Genomic DNA, 19,491 nt, shown 5'->3' on the forward strand with positions numbered 1-19,491 from the left:
CTACAAAAAGTTCGACAAATACGCGTACGATTAATAAATTAGATACATAAATAAAACCAGAATATTTTAACTTTGGTAAATGATGACAGATTCAAAACTGAAGAATAATACAATAACATTATACTAATCAAATTAAAGAACTGATCGGCATATAACCAGGTCTTATGTAAGCCAAAATGTTTAATTTAGAATAAAGTGTGAGAAACAGGATAACCATAAATTTTATTTCGTATGGCAGAAAGTGACACCACACATTCCACAAAGTTCAGACAACTTTGCCACGCTCGTCGCGTGGCGGCAACTGCAATGTTGCTGGTGTACACCACTTATATCTCCGTCTGTTCACGTAGATTTATGAAGGAAATGACAATTTTACGGTAAGAATTATTAATACAGTTCTAGCCAACAAGGTATTTTAGTTCCCAAACGTTGTGTTTTTCCTGTTCGATTTAGTTATGAAGACCATGGAAGTAGAACCCCGGGGTTCTACTTCCATGTGAAGACGAAGTGGAAATCGGTGCTATGATCTGATGTTGTTGACATTCGTCAAATCATAGTATACCGCCAAAAAGTTGATTTGATTAAATTGGGCAGTGAACGCCTGTGTTTTCATCCATCCCCAGTGGGATAAGATCATTTGTAAGTCCATTCACCTGTAAGTTTAGGTAAAGCGTAAACCAAGATGTCAAATTCAAAGTAGAGGCCATCCGTACTCATTCCACGACCGCGAGTAGACACCATCATGGCATGGCATGGCCTGCATGGCATTCCGATATCGCGTAGCGCGATGGAGAATAGTTTTACGATAGCCAGGGAAATGCGCATGCGTTTGGTTGAAAGGGTTGTTGGTATGATCAGACCTTTCACTAATTTGTTGTGTTGTTAGTCGAACAACGACATATCCAAGGACGGTTACACGGGTAACTTTCCTTAGATGTACGAGAGTGCAACACATGCACTTCAGAGTGCCGTTCCCTCAACTCAGCTCAGTACATACTACTAAAGTACTATTAGTGCGGGGAAATTATGTAACATCAATTACTCAAATGACCGGCCGACACTGAATACATTACAATTTACAGCTATACAATCGGTAGGGGTAAACACTGCAAAAGGTCGTCCCATGCTATCCACGTGAAAGTCAAATGAATATACAATGACATTTACTGTATAGTACAGTACAGCTACATACGCAATCGAACGGCCTTCTTAAACTAAGAAGCGACAGAGGTGAACTTCAGTTTATCGTTTTATCGGGCGCTATTAATCGGCAGTAAAAATGCAGGGATATTGTGCTAAAGGTAAGACTAATCCATAGCGTTAAAAAACGACCAAAAAAACCTTGTCAAATTTGTGTCATGGATGTATTACTAATACATCCACGATTGTATATATACATACAGAACTACTAGTAGTAGTAGTCGTATTTTCATGACGAAATAGACAATGCCTCCTGACATGATATGTGGATGTTTATCTGTTGTCTAGTTTATGTACATTAAGCATTTATATACAGTAACAAATATTTCCCACTGTTTTACATTTTTATTTTGTTCACTTTTTGTAATGACCAAGTCTGTGGTATGTGTATGGTATAGTCCTGATGGCAGAAGGATAATAGTATAGAGGATTCGATTCTGACATTCTCCCTAAACTCAATATCAATGACAATAAATGTATGATGCAATGTGATGTTAGTTGTTACATATTCATGCTTGTAGACGGACTAAGACTAAGTTAGGACTCAATTCTGGTACATCTTTGTAATGGCCGGAGAAGGTGAGGGATATTTGGTCGATTAAGTCCTGACTTACACAGTCTGCAAGCAAGACTATACATACAGAGCTGTATGTAAGCCAACTTATCACATTGTATCGATATACATATATGTACTGTCATTAATACTGGCTAATATTATGCAAATTAATTCATCAAATCAATGTAGTTAATAGCCAAGAGTAAAGTGTTTGGTGAATTTGGCTATCCACTCCCTAGACCTGCTTACATACGGAGTCATTCAGGACTCCATTCTGACAATTGTGCCTGTGCTGAGGGTCATGTCAGTATAATCTAGACCCATGCACTGCCTGCAAGCAGGACTATCCACTTACTAATAGTCAAACTATACCACACCACTTGACTCCAGGGTAATGATATTATCAGTACTACATGTACTAGTATATAGGCAACATTTGTGTTTCGCCATCTTGAACGTCGCACAGGGTTGTGGGATTGCTCTCGCAATGTGCACTGGGAAATTTGAAGATGACTGTGTGGGTAGAATCAGTCGAAAGCCATCTTTACTATGGACAACACCATACAAATAGCGCACATTGATTACCGAATTGTTTTGAGTTTCCGTGAGAGTTTGAAGAGATAACCATTCCATAAGCTTCTTTTTATCGTTTTTAATGTACCAAGATTTTTTTTTTCACCAAACGTCATTTCAAGACATTTTTTTACGATCAGCAATTTGGACGTGTTGTGATCGACTGCCAGTGGTAATTGAATGCTGTTTACATCATTTTATGACGCGTTTTCGACTTACAATCAGTATTCTGATGTCGTATTGCTCTCTATTTGTACGAGTTTTACAACATGAATGTGCAATGAACTATAGTGAGACAATATTTATACAATGTATATATTATATAAATTTATTTTTTAGTATATTTGACAAGGAAGCCATGCAATGATTGAATTGAATCAGAATTTCTCTCCAGACACGCCACTCATGTTTTCGTGCGTGATCGTTCACTTCCGTATTTTTCGTCAAAATATAGCAGTAAAATGTTGAAATCATGACATTGTAGACAAAGAAATTACCGAAATTGTGCTTAATTTACCAGAAGTAATAACGGAACACATGATACGGTGATGCTACAAATAGCGTTTACAGCCGTACTCGTGTTGATTAATTCCTTAGTTGTATGACGACGTACAGTAAAAAAACACTTCTTAGTACATTCAAGACAATGAAATTGAGCTACTGGAGTGGCTGTCGCTTCAAACTATTACTGAAATTCAAAATAATTCGGTAATCAATGTGCGGTATTCGTATATTGTGTTGTCCATAGTAAAGATGGCTTTCGACTGATTCTACCCCCACAGTCGTCTTCAAATTTCCCGTGGCACATTGCGAGAGCAATCCCACAACCCCGTGCGGCGTTCAAGATGGCGAAACACAAATGTTGCCTATTGGGAGGGTAGTGTGTATACACACACTGAAAGTCACTAGTCACAAGTAGTCAGAAAAAGTTATCTTTTAGTGACATAAACATTAAACATATAACCTTGGGTAGGACAGTAGCCAAGTACTTTATGGCTATTGGCTGTTGCTTAGTGAAAACACTATAAAAAGGGTGCCTGGGGTGAGATGACAGACCAGAGAAAACATGTTTTATTTTCTGTCAGTCATGCTTACTAGTAGCATTGCTCATGTATGTCACATGACAACAATATGTCTCTTGTATTGATAAAAATAGTTCATATCATAAACAAAACTGTCATGTCACAACAGGCAAATTAATTAAAGTGAAAAGAGACAAATTTACATTTGTATGTGAATATTACACTATATGGTATTCATATTTTGTATGGCCTTTTAATTGCAAATTTTTTTCAATTCATATGTAAATATATATTCAAAGTTTGATAAAATAGTCCTTGTTTGAATAGTATACATCATGCATATGGGTAGTGCATTTAGTCACATTGGCATGTAGTGTACAGGTGGGTAAACTAATAGGTTTATCTCTCTCTCTCTCTCTCTCTCTCTCGCTCTCTCTTTCTCCCCCTCTCTCTTTCTCTCTCTCGCTCTCTCATTCTCCCTCTCACACACTCTCTCTCTCTCTCTCTCTCTCTCTCTCTCTCTCGCTCTCTCTTTCTCCCCCTCTCTTTCTCTCTCTCTCTCTCGCTCTCTCATTCTCCCTCTCACTCTCTCTCTCTCTCTCTCTCTCTCTCTCTCTCTCTCTCTCTCTCTCTCTCTCTCTCTCTCTCTCTGTCTCTGTCTCTTTGGAAAACATCAAATTGATGTTGACTAACTTTGATTCTATGTGATGTTGAAAGAATGTTGTCAAATTGATGTGTACTAAGTTTGATTCTATTTTAACATTAATATATGATATGATATGGGCCATTACTAAATAATCATACATGTACATTCTATAAGTCAAAGTTCCAATCATTTAAAGGTACATGTATATTACATAACTTTTTTTGTACTTAAGTCCTCTTTTCATCAGCGGTATTTGTTTGCAAACAAAAACTACAATACAGCAGTTTATAAGTAAAAAATAATTATGTTTAAATCAAACCATTTTGATACAGTGCAATTGCGGTACAAGGAGAAAATGTAATAAAAATAGCATTGATCACCATACACTGAACCAAAGTTTTCTTTGGGAACCCCTGAAAGTACCTGGGGAAACCCAGATAAATTTTACCATGTTAATTCGCCACTAATACATGTACATCCATGGTTTTACCTACTTGTCACCATAACAAAAACACTGCAAGTACTGTAAATGTATATTCAGTTGTGTGTCACTATCCATTGGTAGTATTTTTTCACACTTTTTTGTGTATTTATTTATTGTAGGTGCTATTGTCACCGTGAAGTTTGATAAACGGCGGCGTGTGGATATAAAGACATATGTGCCAAAGATATCACTGAAAATGGCTTCACAGATAAGAGTTTTGAGTAGAGGTAAGTTATTATATTACCTGTCATCAGAGAGTCACAAATAAGAGTTTTGAGTAGAGGTTAAGTTATTATATTATCTGTCATCACAGAGTCACAAATAAGAGTATTGACTTGAGTAGAGGTTAAGTTACCATCTGTCATTGTAGAGTCACAGTGTTCAACTGTACATCTTTTTTGCCACCAATGGCTCAAGCCTGAAAGGGGCCATTCTACAACATACATTTACTTGTTAGAAGAAAGACCATTTTTGTCCCAATTAAATATACATGTTAGGCCTAAAAACAAAATTGTTTGGTTCTGGTTACTTGACCCCACCTAGTTTTTCGCTGCTGACCCTAAACTTTTTCTTATGTATTTGAAATAAAAATGAAATTGTGAAAATTGTGAAGTCTTGTGAGAAATAGTGGATGTTGAAACTGATGTCAACTTAAAAAGACAACATAAACTGTTCTTCCAATCTGTAATGGCTGTACATCTGATGGGAAGAAACCAATAACACAGAGACCCAATCTGTAATGGCTGTACATCTGATGGGAAGAAACCAATAACACAGAGACCCAATCTGTAATGGCTGTACATCTGATGGGAAGAAACCAATAACACAGAGACCATATGGAAAATCAGTGGAAAACATAACTACCTGAACTAGACACTCATACATGAAAAAAAAAAAGTCTACCTAAATATACCCACTTATTCTAAACTTGAACATAATGGGAACAACACAATTATTGTTAAGGGCTCAGTACAATAGTAGGGGTAGGGGGCAGTATCTTCAACAAAGACTCACTACATGTAGAGACAGTTGTGCTGTAGTTGTCTATTGTGGCACAGATGTGCTCCGGCATCTATCATTCTTGTGTACAGTATCTCAAAATGTTATATACCGGTATGTAGGTATTTGTAATTACCTACAACTGTACAGACTATCTGACAGTTAAATAAATAACTGATTTACGTATAACAGCTGTTATATTTAGTCACGCAAGGATGCAAACCATGACCAGTACTCCAATTGTTTCCATTTCACTTAACATAGAATGTCACTGTGTGTCTATACAATATACACATGGTACAAAATGTATATTTAAATTTGCTTCAGTGTTTATGTGTACCATGTAACACAGTATGAACAACATTTCATAATTTGAACGGCAGGGTTCGTACTCTTCTTGAAATTCTTGCCTGAGTGTTGTGGATTTTGAAATTCCCTTCTGTAAAATGCTGAAAGAATGAATTTGTGATGTTACTAAACTCTTAATGTGATAATGAATCATCTTGCTATGAGGATGGGACGGGGTGGGGTGGGGGTGGGGGGAATCAGGATTAAGAGGCCCTAAATGATGGCAAGGTACTGGTTACTCTCAGTATAGGAATAACTGTGTTTGACCACAGTCAATTTTCTTTGTGATTTGCAACAAAGTCTTGAAATACATTGTAGCTGAGAATTGTTCACTTTATTCATGAAGTTGAAAAAGAAATATATTGAAACCACAAAACATGTAGACTGTAGTCTTAGATCACTTGATGTATGCATCGCCATTCCATTAAACAGACATATATTAAGATCACGTATAACTCGGCAAAGCCCATAAGCATGCGTACTAGTCATTTAACTGCTATACGGGCGCTGCGGGAGCTATTAGGAAACCAACTTTGTTTTAATGATATATAAAGTACATGTACTAACATTGCATGACATTGAACTTCACATGTACATGTATGTAAAATTATGTATTCCAGGATCATACTGGCATGTTAGGAAATTAAATTTGTATTTATTAACTTCATACAATCTATGTATGTATTATTATTATTATGTATCCCAGATCATACACTTTTTTTTTTTTTAATGATTTTCTTTCTTTATTTATTTATTTATTTATTTGTTTATTATTTTTTTTGTGTGTAAACTTTACATGCGTGTGTACAGTATGTACATGTATGTATCCCAGATCATACATGTACAGGCATCATGTTATCACTATTGATGCAAAAATCAAGTCACACTAACGTTCAATATTTCATTGGTCAGTGGCCTCATTTTACTGACCCTACATTACATGTATGTAAACCTATTTAACATGTGAATGCACAGTTTTCTAAAGGAGTTGTCAGTGTAAAGTCACTCAATTTTCACACACTCAGTTTACTGTCACAGGGGTGGTGTGAACTGTTCAATATATGAATACATGGTCTGTTAAGCAGCCACTTCACTGTCACAGTTCAGACATGTATAGATTATAATATATAAATGAAAAATTAAAACTCGAGTCTCAACTAAACTTTAGTATATTCTTACAGCTAAAATGGTGTTGGTTTGGTGTTTCACTGATGTAACACAACATTTTTTACACACACTCAGACAACTTCTATGCAAAAAAAACCCCACCTAAACTACATACATACATGTAGGTGCCATGCACAGTGGGGTTGTAGAAGTATTCAAGTTGAATATATTGAAATATTATAATTATATTGATTATCAGTTATCTGTAAAGTAAACAATTGAAGCCATTAACATCATCAAGTCTATGTGTAATGTTTTCATTAGAAGCCTGTTTTACTGCACTGTGAAAGAATTAAATAGCAATGCTTATCAGTGTTCAATGTGATTGGGCAAAGGATCCTGCTGTGTTTATTGTGTCTGTGTTATTGTTAGTCTGAGTTGAAAGATGTCTCTCTTTGTGTCAAAAATGTGATGTCCCATGAGTGAAACACCAAACCAACATCATTTTAGTTGTATGTACATTTCACCCTAAGAACATCTTCAGATCAACAATACATAAATGTTATTGTATATGTATACCATTGTTGTCAAGTGATAAATATTCATGACTGATAAATCTACATACAATGTACATCATGTAATTCAATATACCAAAACAGTCACATAAACAATGTGCCCTTTAATGATAGCTAACTAAATTTTGTTGTGAGTCAAAATGAGAAAACCGAGATTTCTTGTGAATCGCCACATAGTAAAAGATAGGGGGACACCATTTTGGTGTGTCACCAGAAATTATGTGCGTCCATAGTGCGTCAAATTGGCTTAGACATAAGCCACAGAGCTTGTTTTACATGATTCTATCTCATTTTAGTATTATATTAAAGATGACCTTATTTAGTTATTATGATAAACACATTTTTTTTTTCATGAATTATTAGAAAATTATTTTACATTGATTAAAAAGATAAAAAAAGATTTATTATTAATACTCTGTTTTAAACTATTCCTCATAAACTGACTGGCTCTGTTTTTCATAGCTATGTATGACTTTCTGTAGCAGGATTTGAAAAAAACAGGAAGCAATGCAATAGCCTCCTCGAGAAGAGATTTGACACTGCAGATAGGTCTAGACTAGTGAGTGGGTTGGAAAGTACATCCTTAAAATTAGCTCTGAATGGTACAACATATTTTTCTGACCACAATTGTCATTTTTGGAATAATCTCAAGGCATTATTAAAATATGGTTTCAAATAGAATCCCCATCACCACATACTTGTACACACACGCTTCTCTTTTTACCCTGTTTTTTCTAACTAACCAATCACCCCATCATTTTCCAGGTGTTACATACATGTAGAGACATAAGTTTATAGAAAGGTCACCTTTATGAAATTCTGTATGTCTTACAGGTCTCCCCTTTTAAATTTTTTTTTCATCTGACCATCCATCCCATTATGTTTAATTTGTTACATATAATAGAGAAACTAGTAAAGATCATTTTCATGAAATATCAATATTTCTACATATTGGTTTACAGGTGTAGCAGCTGGTCTAAAGAAATGGTTTGCGGACAGCCATAGACTGTCTTTGAGTGGGCAACCATGTAATAGTAACAGAATCAAGGAACCTCTTGCAGGTATTGTTGCTAGTAATAAAGATGAGAAAGTGAAGAAACCATCATTGGTGATATTTGATAAAGATGGAACCCTTGTGTGTTTTCATTCCCAGTGGTGTCCCTGGATCAGGCAAACAGCTGACAAGTAAGTTGTAACATACACTGGTTGTAATGTAATAAAATCAGTTGTAAACAAATGTTGCAACCAGCCTTTTCAAAGAGTGGGACATAGTGTCCTGAGATTTTCATTTATCTGGGTCATCATAAATTTTTTTGAGACATTATAAACAAAAGTGCCAGTGGTGTTGTGGCACAACTGTACAGTTTTTAAAAATATTTACCCACATGCCGATCCATGCTAGATATTTGCTGAATGATTATGCAGTTGCCTATCCAACCCTGTTGTTATCTATGCAATATAGACGATCACTTAGCTGTTACTATAGGCGTGGTCATGTTGCTAAACGTATTTGCATACAATTTTAGTGTGGGTCATCTATGACCCGTCACTTGCAAAATTGTGGGTCAGGTCCAAAAAATGTGTGTCAAATGACCCCAAAAAAACCTAGGGTTGCAACACTAAACATATCAGTATTTATACAATTATATGTCACCTGTTACTAACTTAGCATTCTGGTTACAATATCTTTGATCAAATCTGTAATCTTTGCTTGTTTCACATGATCACTGTGACTGCAACTCCTTTTGTAAACAGATCACAGGACAACCACAAATTTAGTGATAACACAGTATGCCAAGTATGAAATGTAATGTACCCAGTACCCTTATACTGTACTACTGTGTACAAATAGTAATGCTGTGTTGTGCTCATAAACATGAATTCCTAAATATTGTCAAATTATTAAAATTAAGGCCAGAGAGGGTGCAATTTCTGCTTAACTAGAACAACAATTTTTTTTTACTGAAATAATTGTTACCATCCCAACGACACACTCATTTCAGGTGAATGATACTTAACATGTTTTGCAATATTTAACTTTAAAAAAAAATTGTTTCTGGTCAAGACAGTTTGTCTAAAATAGTGTGACGACATGATTTTTTTTTCTTAATTCTTAAGAAACCTGTCACTCAGTCTACTATTTATGGCAGTTACTGTTCTTTTTATTTAGTACTTTGTGTGTATGTGGGGCAGATGTAATTTACTTGTTCATGATTGGCTGTGCAGTTGTCTTCACTGAAGTACGGAGAGCTATTTTTTTGTTCTTGACTATTATTGACAACGAACAATGTATACAGAGTAGCAGTGATAGACTTTGTATATGTACATATGTAGAGTTTGCTGCGTTGATGCAGAAAAGCCATGAAATACTTACAATGGCATACTCATGTTGTGAACAATAATAATAATAATAATAATAATAATAATAATAATCTTTATTGTCCATTTGTTAAAAACATATGGAAAATTTTCTTTTGGCATCACAGGTCCTAAAAACACAAGCATCACAAAGACATATATACAAAGGCATACGTCAAAAATATAATTCTGTAGTTCCACACTCAATTCAAAATCATGACGCGAGTTTAGGGATTTGCAAGGAATTTACATTTTACTTTGTACTGAATCTCACCCTTTCTGTGTCTTTGTTCCGACAGACTTCAAACTGCAGCAGGATACAACCTAGAAGACAAATTCTTTGACTTGATTAGCTACAACAAACATAAAGATCAAGTCGAACCAGGATTGTTGGCATCCTCGACCATGCCAATCATTAAAGGAAAACTGAAGAAATTACTGATTGAAGGAGAAGGAAAGAATCCGGAAGAAGCCCAAAAGATCATAAATCAAACTTGGGAAGAGTGTGACACAGCAGATGGGGTTGTTGTACCACATGGTAATATAAGATCATTGATGCAGTCTCTTAGAGATAAAGGTATCAAAATTGCTGTATGCACGTCAGATTCCAGAAAAGGCACAGAAGACACTTTGAGTATTTTAGGTGTTACTGACTTTGTTGATGAAATCGTCTGTGGAGATGATCCAGATTCAGTAGCTAAACCTAGCCCACACAATGCAATAATGTTATGTCAAAAACTTGGAGTTGATCCCTCTGAAGCCATGGTTGTTGGCGACACAAAGGCTGACACCGGTATGGGAAGAGCAGCAGGTCTTGGCTGTGTTGTTGGTGTTCTGACCGGTATCTGTTCCAAAGATGATCTTCTCCCACAAGCAGATTTCATTGTCAATGATGTTCATAGCATCCTCAATGTTTTTGAAAATCAAAAACAAGAACATGTCTTTGAACACCCCCATCTGAATCATCTGAAATTTCAGTCTGCTAGATATCAAGATGATCCGAGATTGGGAGTCACTGCTATGTGTTTTTCAACATCCACCAGGAGTTTTTCGACGTCATCCAGATCTTCCAATATACCATCGTCTTCCAAATCATATAGTCATATCATTGTTGGTGCTGGTTCTGCCGGATGTGTCTTAGCAAACCGTCTAAGTGAAGACAAGGAAAACTCTGTCCTGCTCCTTGAGGCTGGACCAAAGGACAGAACATGGAAAATTCACATGCCAGCAGCATTAGTATATAATCTTTGTGATGACAAGTACAATTGGTTTTATACCACAGAATCTCAACAATCTATGAATAACCGCAAGATGTATTGGCCACGTGGACGAGTATGGGGTGGATCGTCGTCACTAAATGCAATGTGTTATGTCCGTGGACATCCGTATGATTATGATAGATGGGAAAGGGAAGGGGCTGAGGGATGGTCTTATGCAAATTGTCTTCCCTACTTCAGGAAAGCACAAACTCATGAGCTTGGACCAGATGACTATCGAGGTGGAGATGGTCCATTGCATGTCTCACGAGGTAAGCAAGGTAACCCTCTCTTTGAAGCCTTTATTGAAGCAGGGGTTGAAGCTGGGTATCCAAGAACAGATGATATGAATGGGTATCAACAGGAAGGCTTTGGATACATGGATATGACTATACATAAGGGGAAACGTTGGAGTACTTCTCAAGCCTACCTGAGACCAGCACTTAATAGATCTAACCTGACAGCAGAGTGCAAGACTATGGTTTCACAACTAATATTTGAAGGTACTAAAGCTGCCGGACTAGAATTTGTAAAAAATGGTCAAAGTCATAAAGTTAGAGCAACACAGGAAGTTATCCTGTGTGGAGGTGCTATCAACTCTCCTCAAACTCTCATGTTATCCGGAATTGGGAATGCAGATGAATTGAAGAAACTAGGTATTCCAGTTGTTGCTCACCTGCCAGGAGTTGGCCAAAATCTGCAGGATCACCTTGAGGTGTATGTGCAACAAGCGTGTACACAGCCAATCACACTATACAAAGCGCAATGGAAATTTCCTTTCAATATGGTCAAAATTGGCATGGAGTGGTTCCTCTTCCACACAGGGCAAGGTGCATCTGCACATTTAGAAGCTGGGGCATTCATTCGAAGTCAGCTTGATGATGTGGCACATCCTGACATCCAGTTCCATTTCTTGCCTTCTGTTGTGAATGATCATGGTCGCAAACCAGGACACTGCCATGCATATCAAGTTCATGCTGGAACAATGCGTCCAACTAGTGTAGGATACTTAAAACTTCGCTCTGCAAACCCGAAAGATCACCCCATAATCCAACCAAACTATCTTTCTACGGAACGTGACCTAACAGAAATGCGAGAGTGTGTCCGCACTGCTAGAGACATCTTTGCACAGAAATCGTTTGATCAGTTCCGAAGCACTGAAATCCAACCTGGTGACCGAGTCCAGACTACAGAAGAAATTGATGCATTTATACGAGAAAAAGCCGACAGTGCTTATCATCCTTCATGCACTTGTAAGATGGGGAGAGAGGATGATCCTATGGCTGTTGTCGACAGTCAAGCTAGAGTGTATGGTGTTGAAAATCTCAGAGTTGTTGATGCTTCAATCATGCCAAGCATTGCTAGTGGAAACCTCAATGCCCCGACCATCATGATAGCAGAGAAGACAGCAGATATGATTCGTGGGAAGACACCGTTACCAAGTTCAAATGCACCTGTTTGGAGGCCTTCACCAGTGGACACACACATGGAGTCAGCAACATTTGCACAGTAGTCAAAACTTTTGTTTCATTGCCAAACACACCAGTCTGCAAACTGTCATTTTGTATCCGCAATAGTTACTTGGTAAAGTTGCATCATAGCTATGATCAAACACATGTCTCGAAATCAATGGACACAATACAGTGTACATGAAGTCTGAAATGGATACATGTATGTTATGGACATTGAGACAACTGACATAAAGTAAATGATTATAATGAATTCAATGGACTTATTTAGATAAAACTAATTTTGTAAAATGTGTGTTTGAATGAGTGGAGAGTTATTTTTCTTATCAATGGGCCTTATAAATGCATGCTTGATCTAGCATTTTAAGCACTGATTAATTTACTGTCCTTTTCAATGCACGTTGCCTGTTCTGTTTTTTGCAACAATTTAGAAAACAACACAAAACTGTATATTTTACACCAAGATAGCAAGATCACAATTTCTTGCTACATTTTGTCTATTATGAAATAAATCGTTTAAACGTACTGCAACTAGACAAAGAAACACAACTTCCAATATATCATGTCTGCATGGTAGCATAGTAGTTCATTTCATTTTAATAGGCAAAATATTTCAAGAAACTATTCATTCGATCTTGAGTGTAGCATGTGCAGTTTCTTATTTGTTTCTGTTTGGTTGTATCAAACAGCAGGTGAATGGTAACATACATGTAAAATAGGCTGTAAAACCTGACTGCCTCATGTCTTTCTAGTATTAGTTAGCTTGAATACAAATCTAGCTGTATCTTATTTATTGTGTTTCTTGGTGTTTATTATTACTTGTTGATTTCATACAAATATGTAAATCAGACACGTATGTAATGTATTTATTCTTATCTTGTCTGGAGTTGTGATTACCAAATGGTTTGAGGGGCTGCCTTGGAATATACAGGTTCAAGCCTCACCACAACTGTTTGTTTCTGAATGGCTTAAGTCTTTAGGCAAGATTTGAACCACAACTGTGCCTTGGTCAACCCAGCTGTATAATTGGGGACCTGGTATAAAGACTGCAATGGGTTGTATGCTGTGCAGGCAGTTGTAAAGGACAATTGTGCCATTGATGTCCTTGACAGGGGTACTAATTTTAATAAAAACTATCATCATCATTATTATTGTTGTTGTTATTCTACTGAAGCTTACATTTTTGTGGTAGGTAATTTTTTGATGTATAACATTGAATATACAAGGGAGTACACACTATTTTTTTATTGCCATATTTTAACTAGATTTCAAAACTTGGCTTGTAAAATAATAGAATTTAGCTTTGATGGTCAAGTAATTTATTGTAAGTTATTAACCAGTTTTATGTATCCATAGACTTTTCACAGTAGGGTTTATTATGTACAGTATCATATATTTTATTACACTTGTTTTCATTTGTTGAAACATTAACAAACAAGATAAATGCATGGCGTCATGGAGTGGTGTGATAATTTGGAAATGGCAGTTCTCAATATCGGAATGTTGTGTCATATTATATATATATATATATATCATCAGAAGAGACTGTATTCCATACAGTGACATCGTCTCACATTGTTATATATTGAATTACAACACGTTGTGTTCCATACTGACATTATGTTGCACTGTATTATGTACTTAAACGGTCATACCGACTGTATACCAGTGTGAATAACATCAGATTATTCATCTAATCACTTATTCTACTGAAGGATTTTGAATGTGTGATTCCCAGTGATAGACTGTAAGATATGTCGTGTCATTCTGCCCTCACCGAAGTGTGAGGCACTCTATCACGGCATACCTTTCAAACTAACACTCGGACAGCTATTATGAAACTGTCGTTTTAGACAGTACATGTGACCCTATACGTGTAGGGTCTATGATGTGACACACCTTATCCATTTCATAGTGTTGGACCCCAGTGAAATGAATGCACAGGAAGAAATTTGTTGCTAATATTTTTTTTTTTTAAATAGCACCATCACAAATGTGAACATGTTTTTATTCTGGTATGGGCTGAAATGTATGTAAGAATTCAATCTATTCTCCTTTGTGATTTTAATTGTGATACGACAATAAGAAATATAAGAGTTCAAACTCCTCTCCATGGGAATATTAATCCTAATGGGAGAGCAACACAGCAAACGTCAACTTTTGTTCATTTTAGATTTAAAGCAGCGCCTTTATCATCAAATTCTAAAGAATGCATTTACCATTAAAATATTATAATAGTGCCTTTTCATCACCATGTGCCATTATGTTGAATTGTCTTTATACCATGCTCGAGCCATTTAGAACAAAACATATGGAATACTACTTTGGTCGTTCTACGTCACGACAAGGCACGTCTATGTAACAACAATGTTTGCCTACATGACTGGTTCTGCTGTGTTTGAAATATGAGTCAAAGTGTTCAAAATTGCCATTACGTTCCATAATTTTCTTTGATATTACTGGTGCTGGTATAATTATGTTATTCTCCAAATTGATCTTCATCATCTGGAAAATACTCGTGAATTAAGGGTTGTCACTGCGAGTCTATCGACTTGTAGTGATAAAAACCCCCTTATGTCACTCATAGTTTTCCTGAACGAAGACAAATATTGGGAAGACCATCTAAATATACAATCATGTACATGTATATTGCCAAAATAGTCAAGTTGTGTTGATAGTTGTGTTGTATATGAAAAAAACGTGTCGACTTTTGTTGTGTTGTAATGTGTTCTTATTTTATTGGACCTAGAGTTGTGTTAGAGCATATATTTCTCAGTTGTATTGAGATTTTAAAAGTTGTCAGTGACGAATAAAAGATTTGAGCACTTCACTGTCGTGTCAAATTTGAATCTCTTTTAGTCAATTCCACTACTCCCTATGAGAACGCGCACTGAAGCCCGCCCTCTTGCGGTCGGAAGATGCCTTCTTTCTGACAAATATGACTGACAAATTTTGAATTGACTTGGCGTTTGAAGAGCAATAAACTCCCAGGTTTGACTGAACAAGTTTATGTAGACAAAACCCCAACATGCACGCGAGCACCGACAAAACTGCAATTGTCGATATTATGTGGCCTGTCTATATGGACTTCCCCTAACCAGACCACTATAGTATTAGTGTTCATGCAGGAGGGAAACTCTGCAATATGTTGCAATTACGTACCTTGTTATAGAGCGAGATCAAAATTATTTTACAAATGGAATAATTGTTTCTTGCATAGCATTATATTATATTTGATAATTTGTATGTAATTGGAACTCAACCCGTGGTTATTCTTTGTTATCTAAAATATGATTGGAGTACAGATTTCAAGCCTTCGTTATCTGAAATATGATTGGAGCACATATTGTACTACTGTGTTCAATGCTTGTGATCACATGAAACGATGAACTTCCCTTAGCTATAAATTCTTATCGTCGCAAACCACGGCCTCTTTTACGGCACCTTCCAAAACCCGTCAACAGGTTATTTCGCAGTGTCTCGGAATATATAACAGCTCTGGTTTGCGAGAATGTCAATTCTAATCTCCACAACGATTCCAATAAATATTTCTCTCTATAATTTAACATTACAGTATTTATTCCAATGCATGTATGGACTGGTAGTCTTGACAACAGTTACCATGGTGTGTTTCGAACGACTTAGCTTACGTCTTTGTCATTGTCAGAAGAATAGCTTGAACAAATGTCACAGGTGACCAATTTTCAGCCAGAGATAATCCAAGGCCACATATAATAAGTATAAAATAAAATAAAATTCTTCATAGTTATTTGTGTTGACTTGACGTAGCTATATACTCTACAGTAACAGGAACTTGAAGTCATTAGTGATAGTATGATATATTTATAATATGTAGGCGTATATGTAATCAAGCAGCTATATACCTTCGGGCTTTTCTTCCGATATTGCAAGCGACCGAATATCGCTTTGCACCTGAAGGGTACATGGCATCAATAAGCTGTGCGCCCTGAGTACTTTCATCCTTCTGCTTTCGTTCGGCAACTTCGGAGCACAAACTTGAGGTGTTATTACACGACTAGCATACACGTGTAATTAACTCTAGGGAAATCAATGAAGTAAGAAAATTCCAGCCTAATCAACCAGTTTCCCGATACCAATTGGTAATATCTACGCCCTTTTAGCTTTACAGCTGATAAGGTGCAGGGAAAAATAATTGTGTTTCCGATAACATTGCCTCAGAAAATAGGGTAGGTAGGACGCGATTTTATTTTATTCAATATCTTTAATTCTTAATTTTTAATTGATTCGCTCCAAATAGAAACGAAACGTCGGTCTTAAAACCCCGGATGTGATGGTTTGATGTAATATGTACAGACGTCACTGGGGAAAGAAAACGGACGTGCTTGAAGATCAAAAAAAAGACAAAGAATTTCTTATCTTTTTGTTTAAAAGGTTTTTAAAAAGTTGTAGGTTTGGTAGGGTCGGTCGGGTTATCAGACATGTTTTATGCCTAACGTAGTAACCAATAGTAACTGATATTGTATAAATACATCATGGTTGAATGGTGTTAACGCTGTATAAAAGAAGTGTGGAAAACGTGTACAGGTAAAACGGTCCTCTACTTGACTGTCAGCTTATACGTAACTCTATAGAAACACGTCATTCTATTGATTTCTTTAGTTTAGGTTCCAAAATAATGCAGATGACGATTGACCAAAATATATTTATTCTAAATCTTTAAAATCCGGTCTCATCTTTCCTGCCTACAATTTATACTAGTGACATAAGGGGCCTGTTTACTACGAGTCGAGTGTTGTCATGAGTTGAAGAAGAACACCAAAATGAGTATACTCAATCCGGGCCACTTGGATGTGTGCCAAGTATGTTACATCACGACTTTTTTCCGGATTATATGGTGTCTTGACCAATCAGATGTCTAAATTTGCCTCCTCAATTACTGGTCCAGGACCTAGCATACTATGGCATGCAAATGATATCCAGAATACCACGGTCTATGAAGAAAAAAATGCTAGAAACAATTGTTTTGGACATAAATATGGACATTGCTTTATTTCTTTAATAACTATATAATAACAATTCATTCCGTGAAGGATTTCAGGTAGTTAGTTAGTGTATTAGCACCATGTGATCAAACAGTCCACAACGAATAAGAGGCGAGATCAATATAGTTCAATATAGGATTTAAAAAAACTCAACTCTTTCAGTTCAGGGTGTGGGGGAGGGGAGGGGTGGAATCTGAGGCCTATTAAGCTAAAGTAATTTACTTTTTCATCCTGTATTGGAACTTTTGATTTCGCCCATAAAATTACTACGGGTGACAACTACCGTGTTTAAAGTGTGCATGGCCGATATACACTAATGATAGTCAACCTACGTTTTTTTACAAGTAAATTCGTACCGTCTACACTCTACAAACAGAAATGTAATACTTGAAGTAATCAAATTGCAGGTACCTCGGCTCCCTTGCTCCATTGTTACTGATAGAATACATGACACAATTTATCATAGTAGCTATATTACTAAATGATGTATTCAAAAGGTATGTGTATAATGATAGATATGATTAATTTAAGTGAAATCAAAGACGTGTGTCATGTCAAAGGTCATCATTCAATTGACACAACTTTGCTTTGTGTTTCTTACCGACCCTTGCATGTAACATACTTAGGCACTGTGTGATAAATTCGTAAGATAAAATTAAGTCTAGTGTAGTATGATGTGGTGCAGAGCAGTATAGTATAGTATAGTATAGAATAGTATAGTATAGTATAGTATAGTATAGTATAGTATAGCATAGCATAGCATAGCAGAGCATATAGTATATTGTGGTGTAGTGTTGCATGCTGTGTGCCTGTGTCGTGTCGTGTCTTGTAGTATTGTGCAGTATATTGTAGTGTAATGTAGTGTATTGTAGTGTAGTGTAGAGTGGCGTGGTGTGGTGTGGCGTGGCGCAACATAATGTAGTGTAGTGCAGTGCAGTGCAGTGCAGTGCAGTGTAGTGTAGTGTAGTGTAGTGTACCAATGCCTTTGGTACCAGTTTCATCATTTACAATTTTGATGATCTTTTAATGTTCATCTGGCCGTCGTTTAGTTCACATTGTAGATGTCTACCCAAGCCCCGTTCTCTTTCTTTTGACTTCATTGATATCCAGCATCCACACATATGTCCGTCAATGTCACGTTGACCTCCACGTGTAACTATAAATGCCAATTGTTGGCGTAAACGCTCAAGTTCATCCTCTTTCTGAAATATTGTTTAATAGATGATTAAAAGAAGGAAGATAGATGATAAATAGATTATGGATATATCCCAGCCTAGATCATCCAATCCAATTATATATATATATATATATATATATATATATATATATATATATATATATATATATATATATATATATATATATATATATATATATATATATATATATATATATATACATATCACATACAAAGACAAACACACACACACACACACACATATATATATATATATATATATATATATATATATATATATATATATATATATATAATACTATATAGTCTGGTCGAAACACCTTTCGTTCGAACTTGAACGACATATAATGATATAAAATTAAACAATGTACAAAATCAAAAAAATCATCCCAGTTATCACCTAACGTAAAAGTTCTTCTATTTAAAAATGATTATCAATTTTTTTTTTTAAATTTATATTTCATATTTGCAAGGAGTGTAAAATAACATTCCTAACAAGTGAATCAACAAAGAATGATTAGTGAGAGTGTGTGTGCGTGTGTCTGTCTGTCTGTCTGTCTGTCTGCATGCATGCCTGTCTATGTGTGTGTCTAACCCAATTATTGCAAACAAAGCGTGTAAATATTTCTAATTGTACGTAAGGGAAATGATTTAAAAATAAAGGAGCATCACTTCA

General features: G+C 36.0%; 1 protein-coding gene across 1 annotated transcript; it reads left to right on the forward strand.

Moving 5' to 3' along the window:
* Positions 1–301: 301 nt before the first annotated feature.
* LOC144445717 (choline dehydrogenase, mitochondrial-like) lies at positions 302–13,040 on the forward strand. Its single transcript, XM_078135360.1, has 4 exons — positions 302–377; positions 4,601–4,708; positions 8,473–8,695; positions 10,168–13,040. The coding sequence occupies exons 2-4, from the start codon at positions 4,678–4,680 to the stop codon at positions 12,635–12,637; spliced, it is 2,724 nt and encodes a 907-aa protein (XP_077991486.1). The 5' UTR covers positions 302–377; positions 4,601–4,677; the 3' UTR covers positions 12,638–13,040.
* The last annotated feature ends 6,451 nt before the right edge of the window (positions 13,041–19,491 follow it).

The sequence above is a fragment of the Glandiceps talaboti genome, chromosome 14 (assembly GCF_964340395.1).
Source record: "Glandiceps talaboti chromosome 14, keGlaTala1.1, whole genome shotgun sequence".
Taxonomy (NCBI): Eukaryota; Metazoa; Hemichordata; class Enteropneusta; family Spengelidae; genus Glandiceps; species Glandiceps talaboti.

Excerpts from the sequence above, each read along its gene's own strand:
- LOC144445717 (XM_078135360.1), top strand. The coding sequence starts at position 4,678 with ATGGCTTCACAGATAAGAGTTTTGAGTAGAG. Across the intron at positions 4,709-8,472 it reads GATAAGAGTTTTGAGTAGAG|GTGTAGCAGCTGGTCTAAAG; the intron begins GTAAGTTATTAT and ends ATTGGTTTACAG. Across the intron at positions 8,696-10,167 it reads ATCAGGCAAACAGCTGACAA|ACTTCAAACTGCAGCAGGAT; the intron begins GTAAGTTGTAAC and ends TTGTTCCGACAG.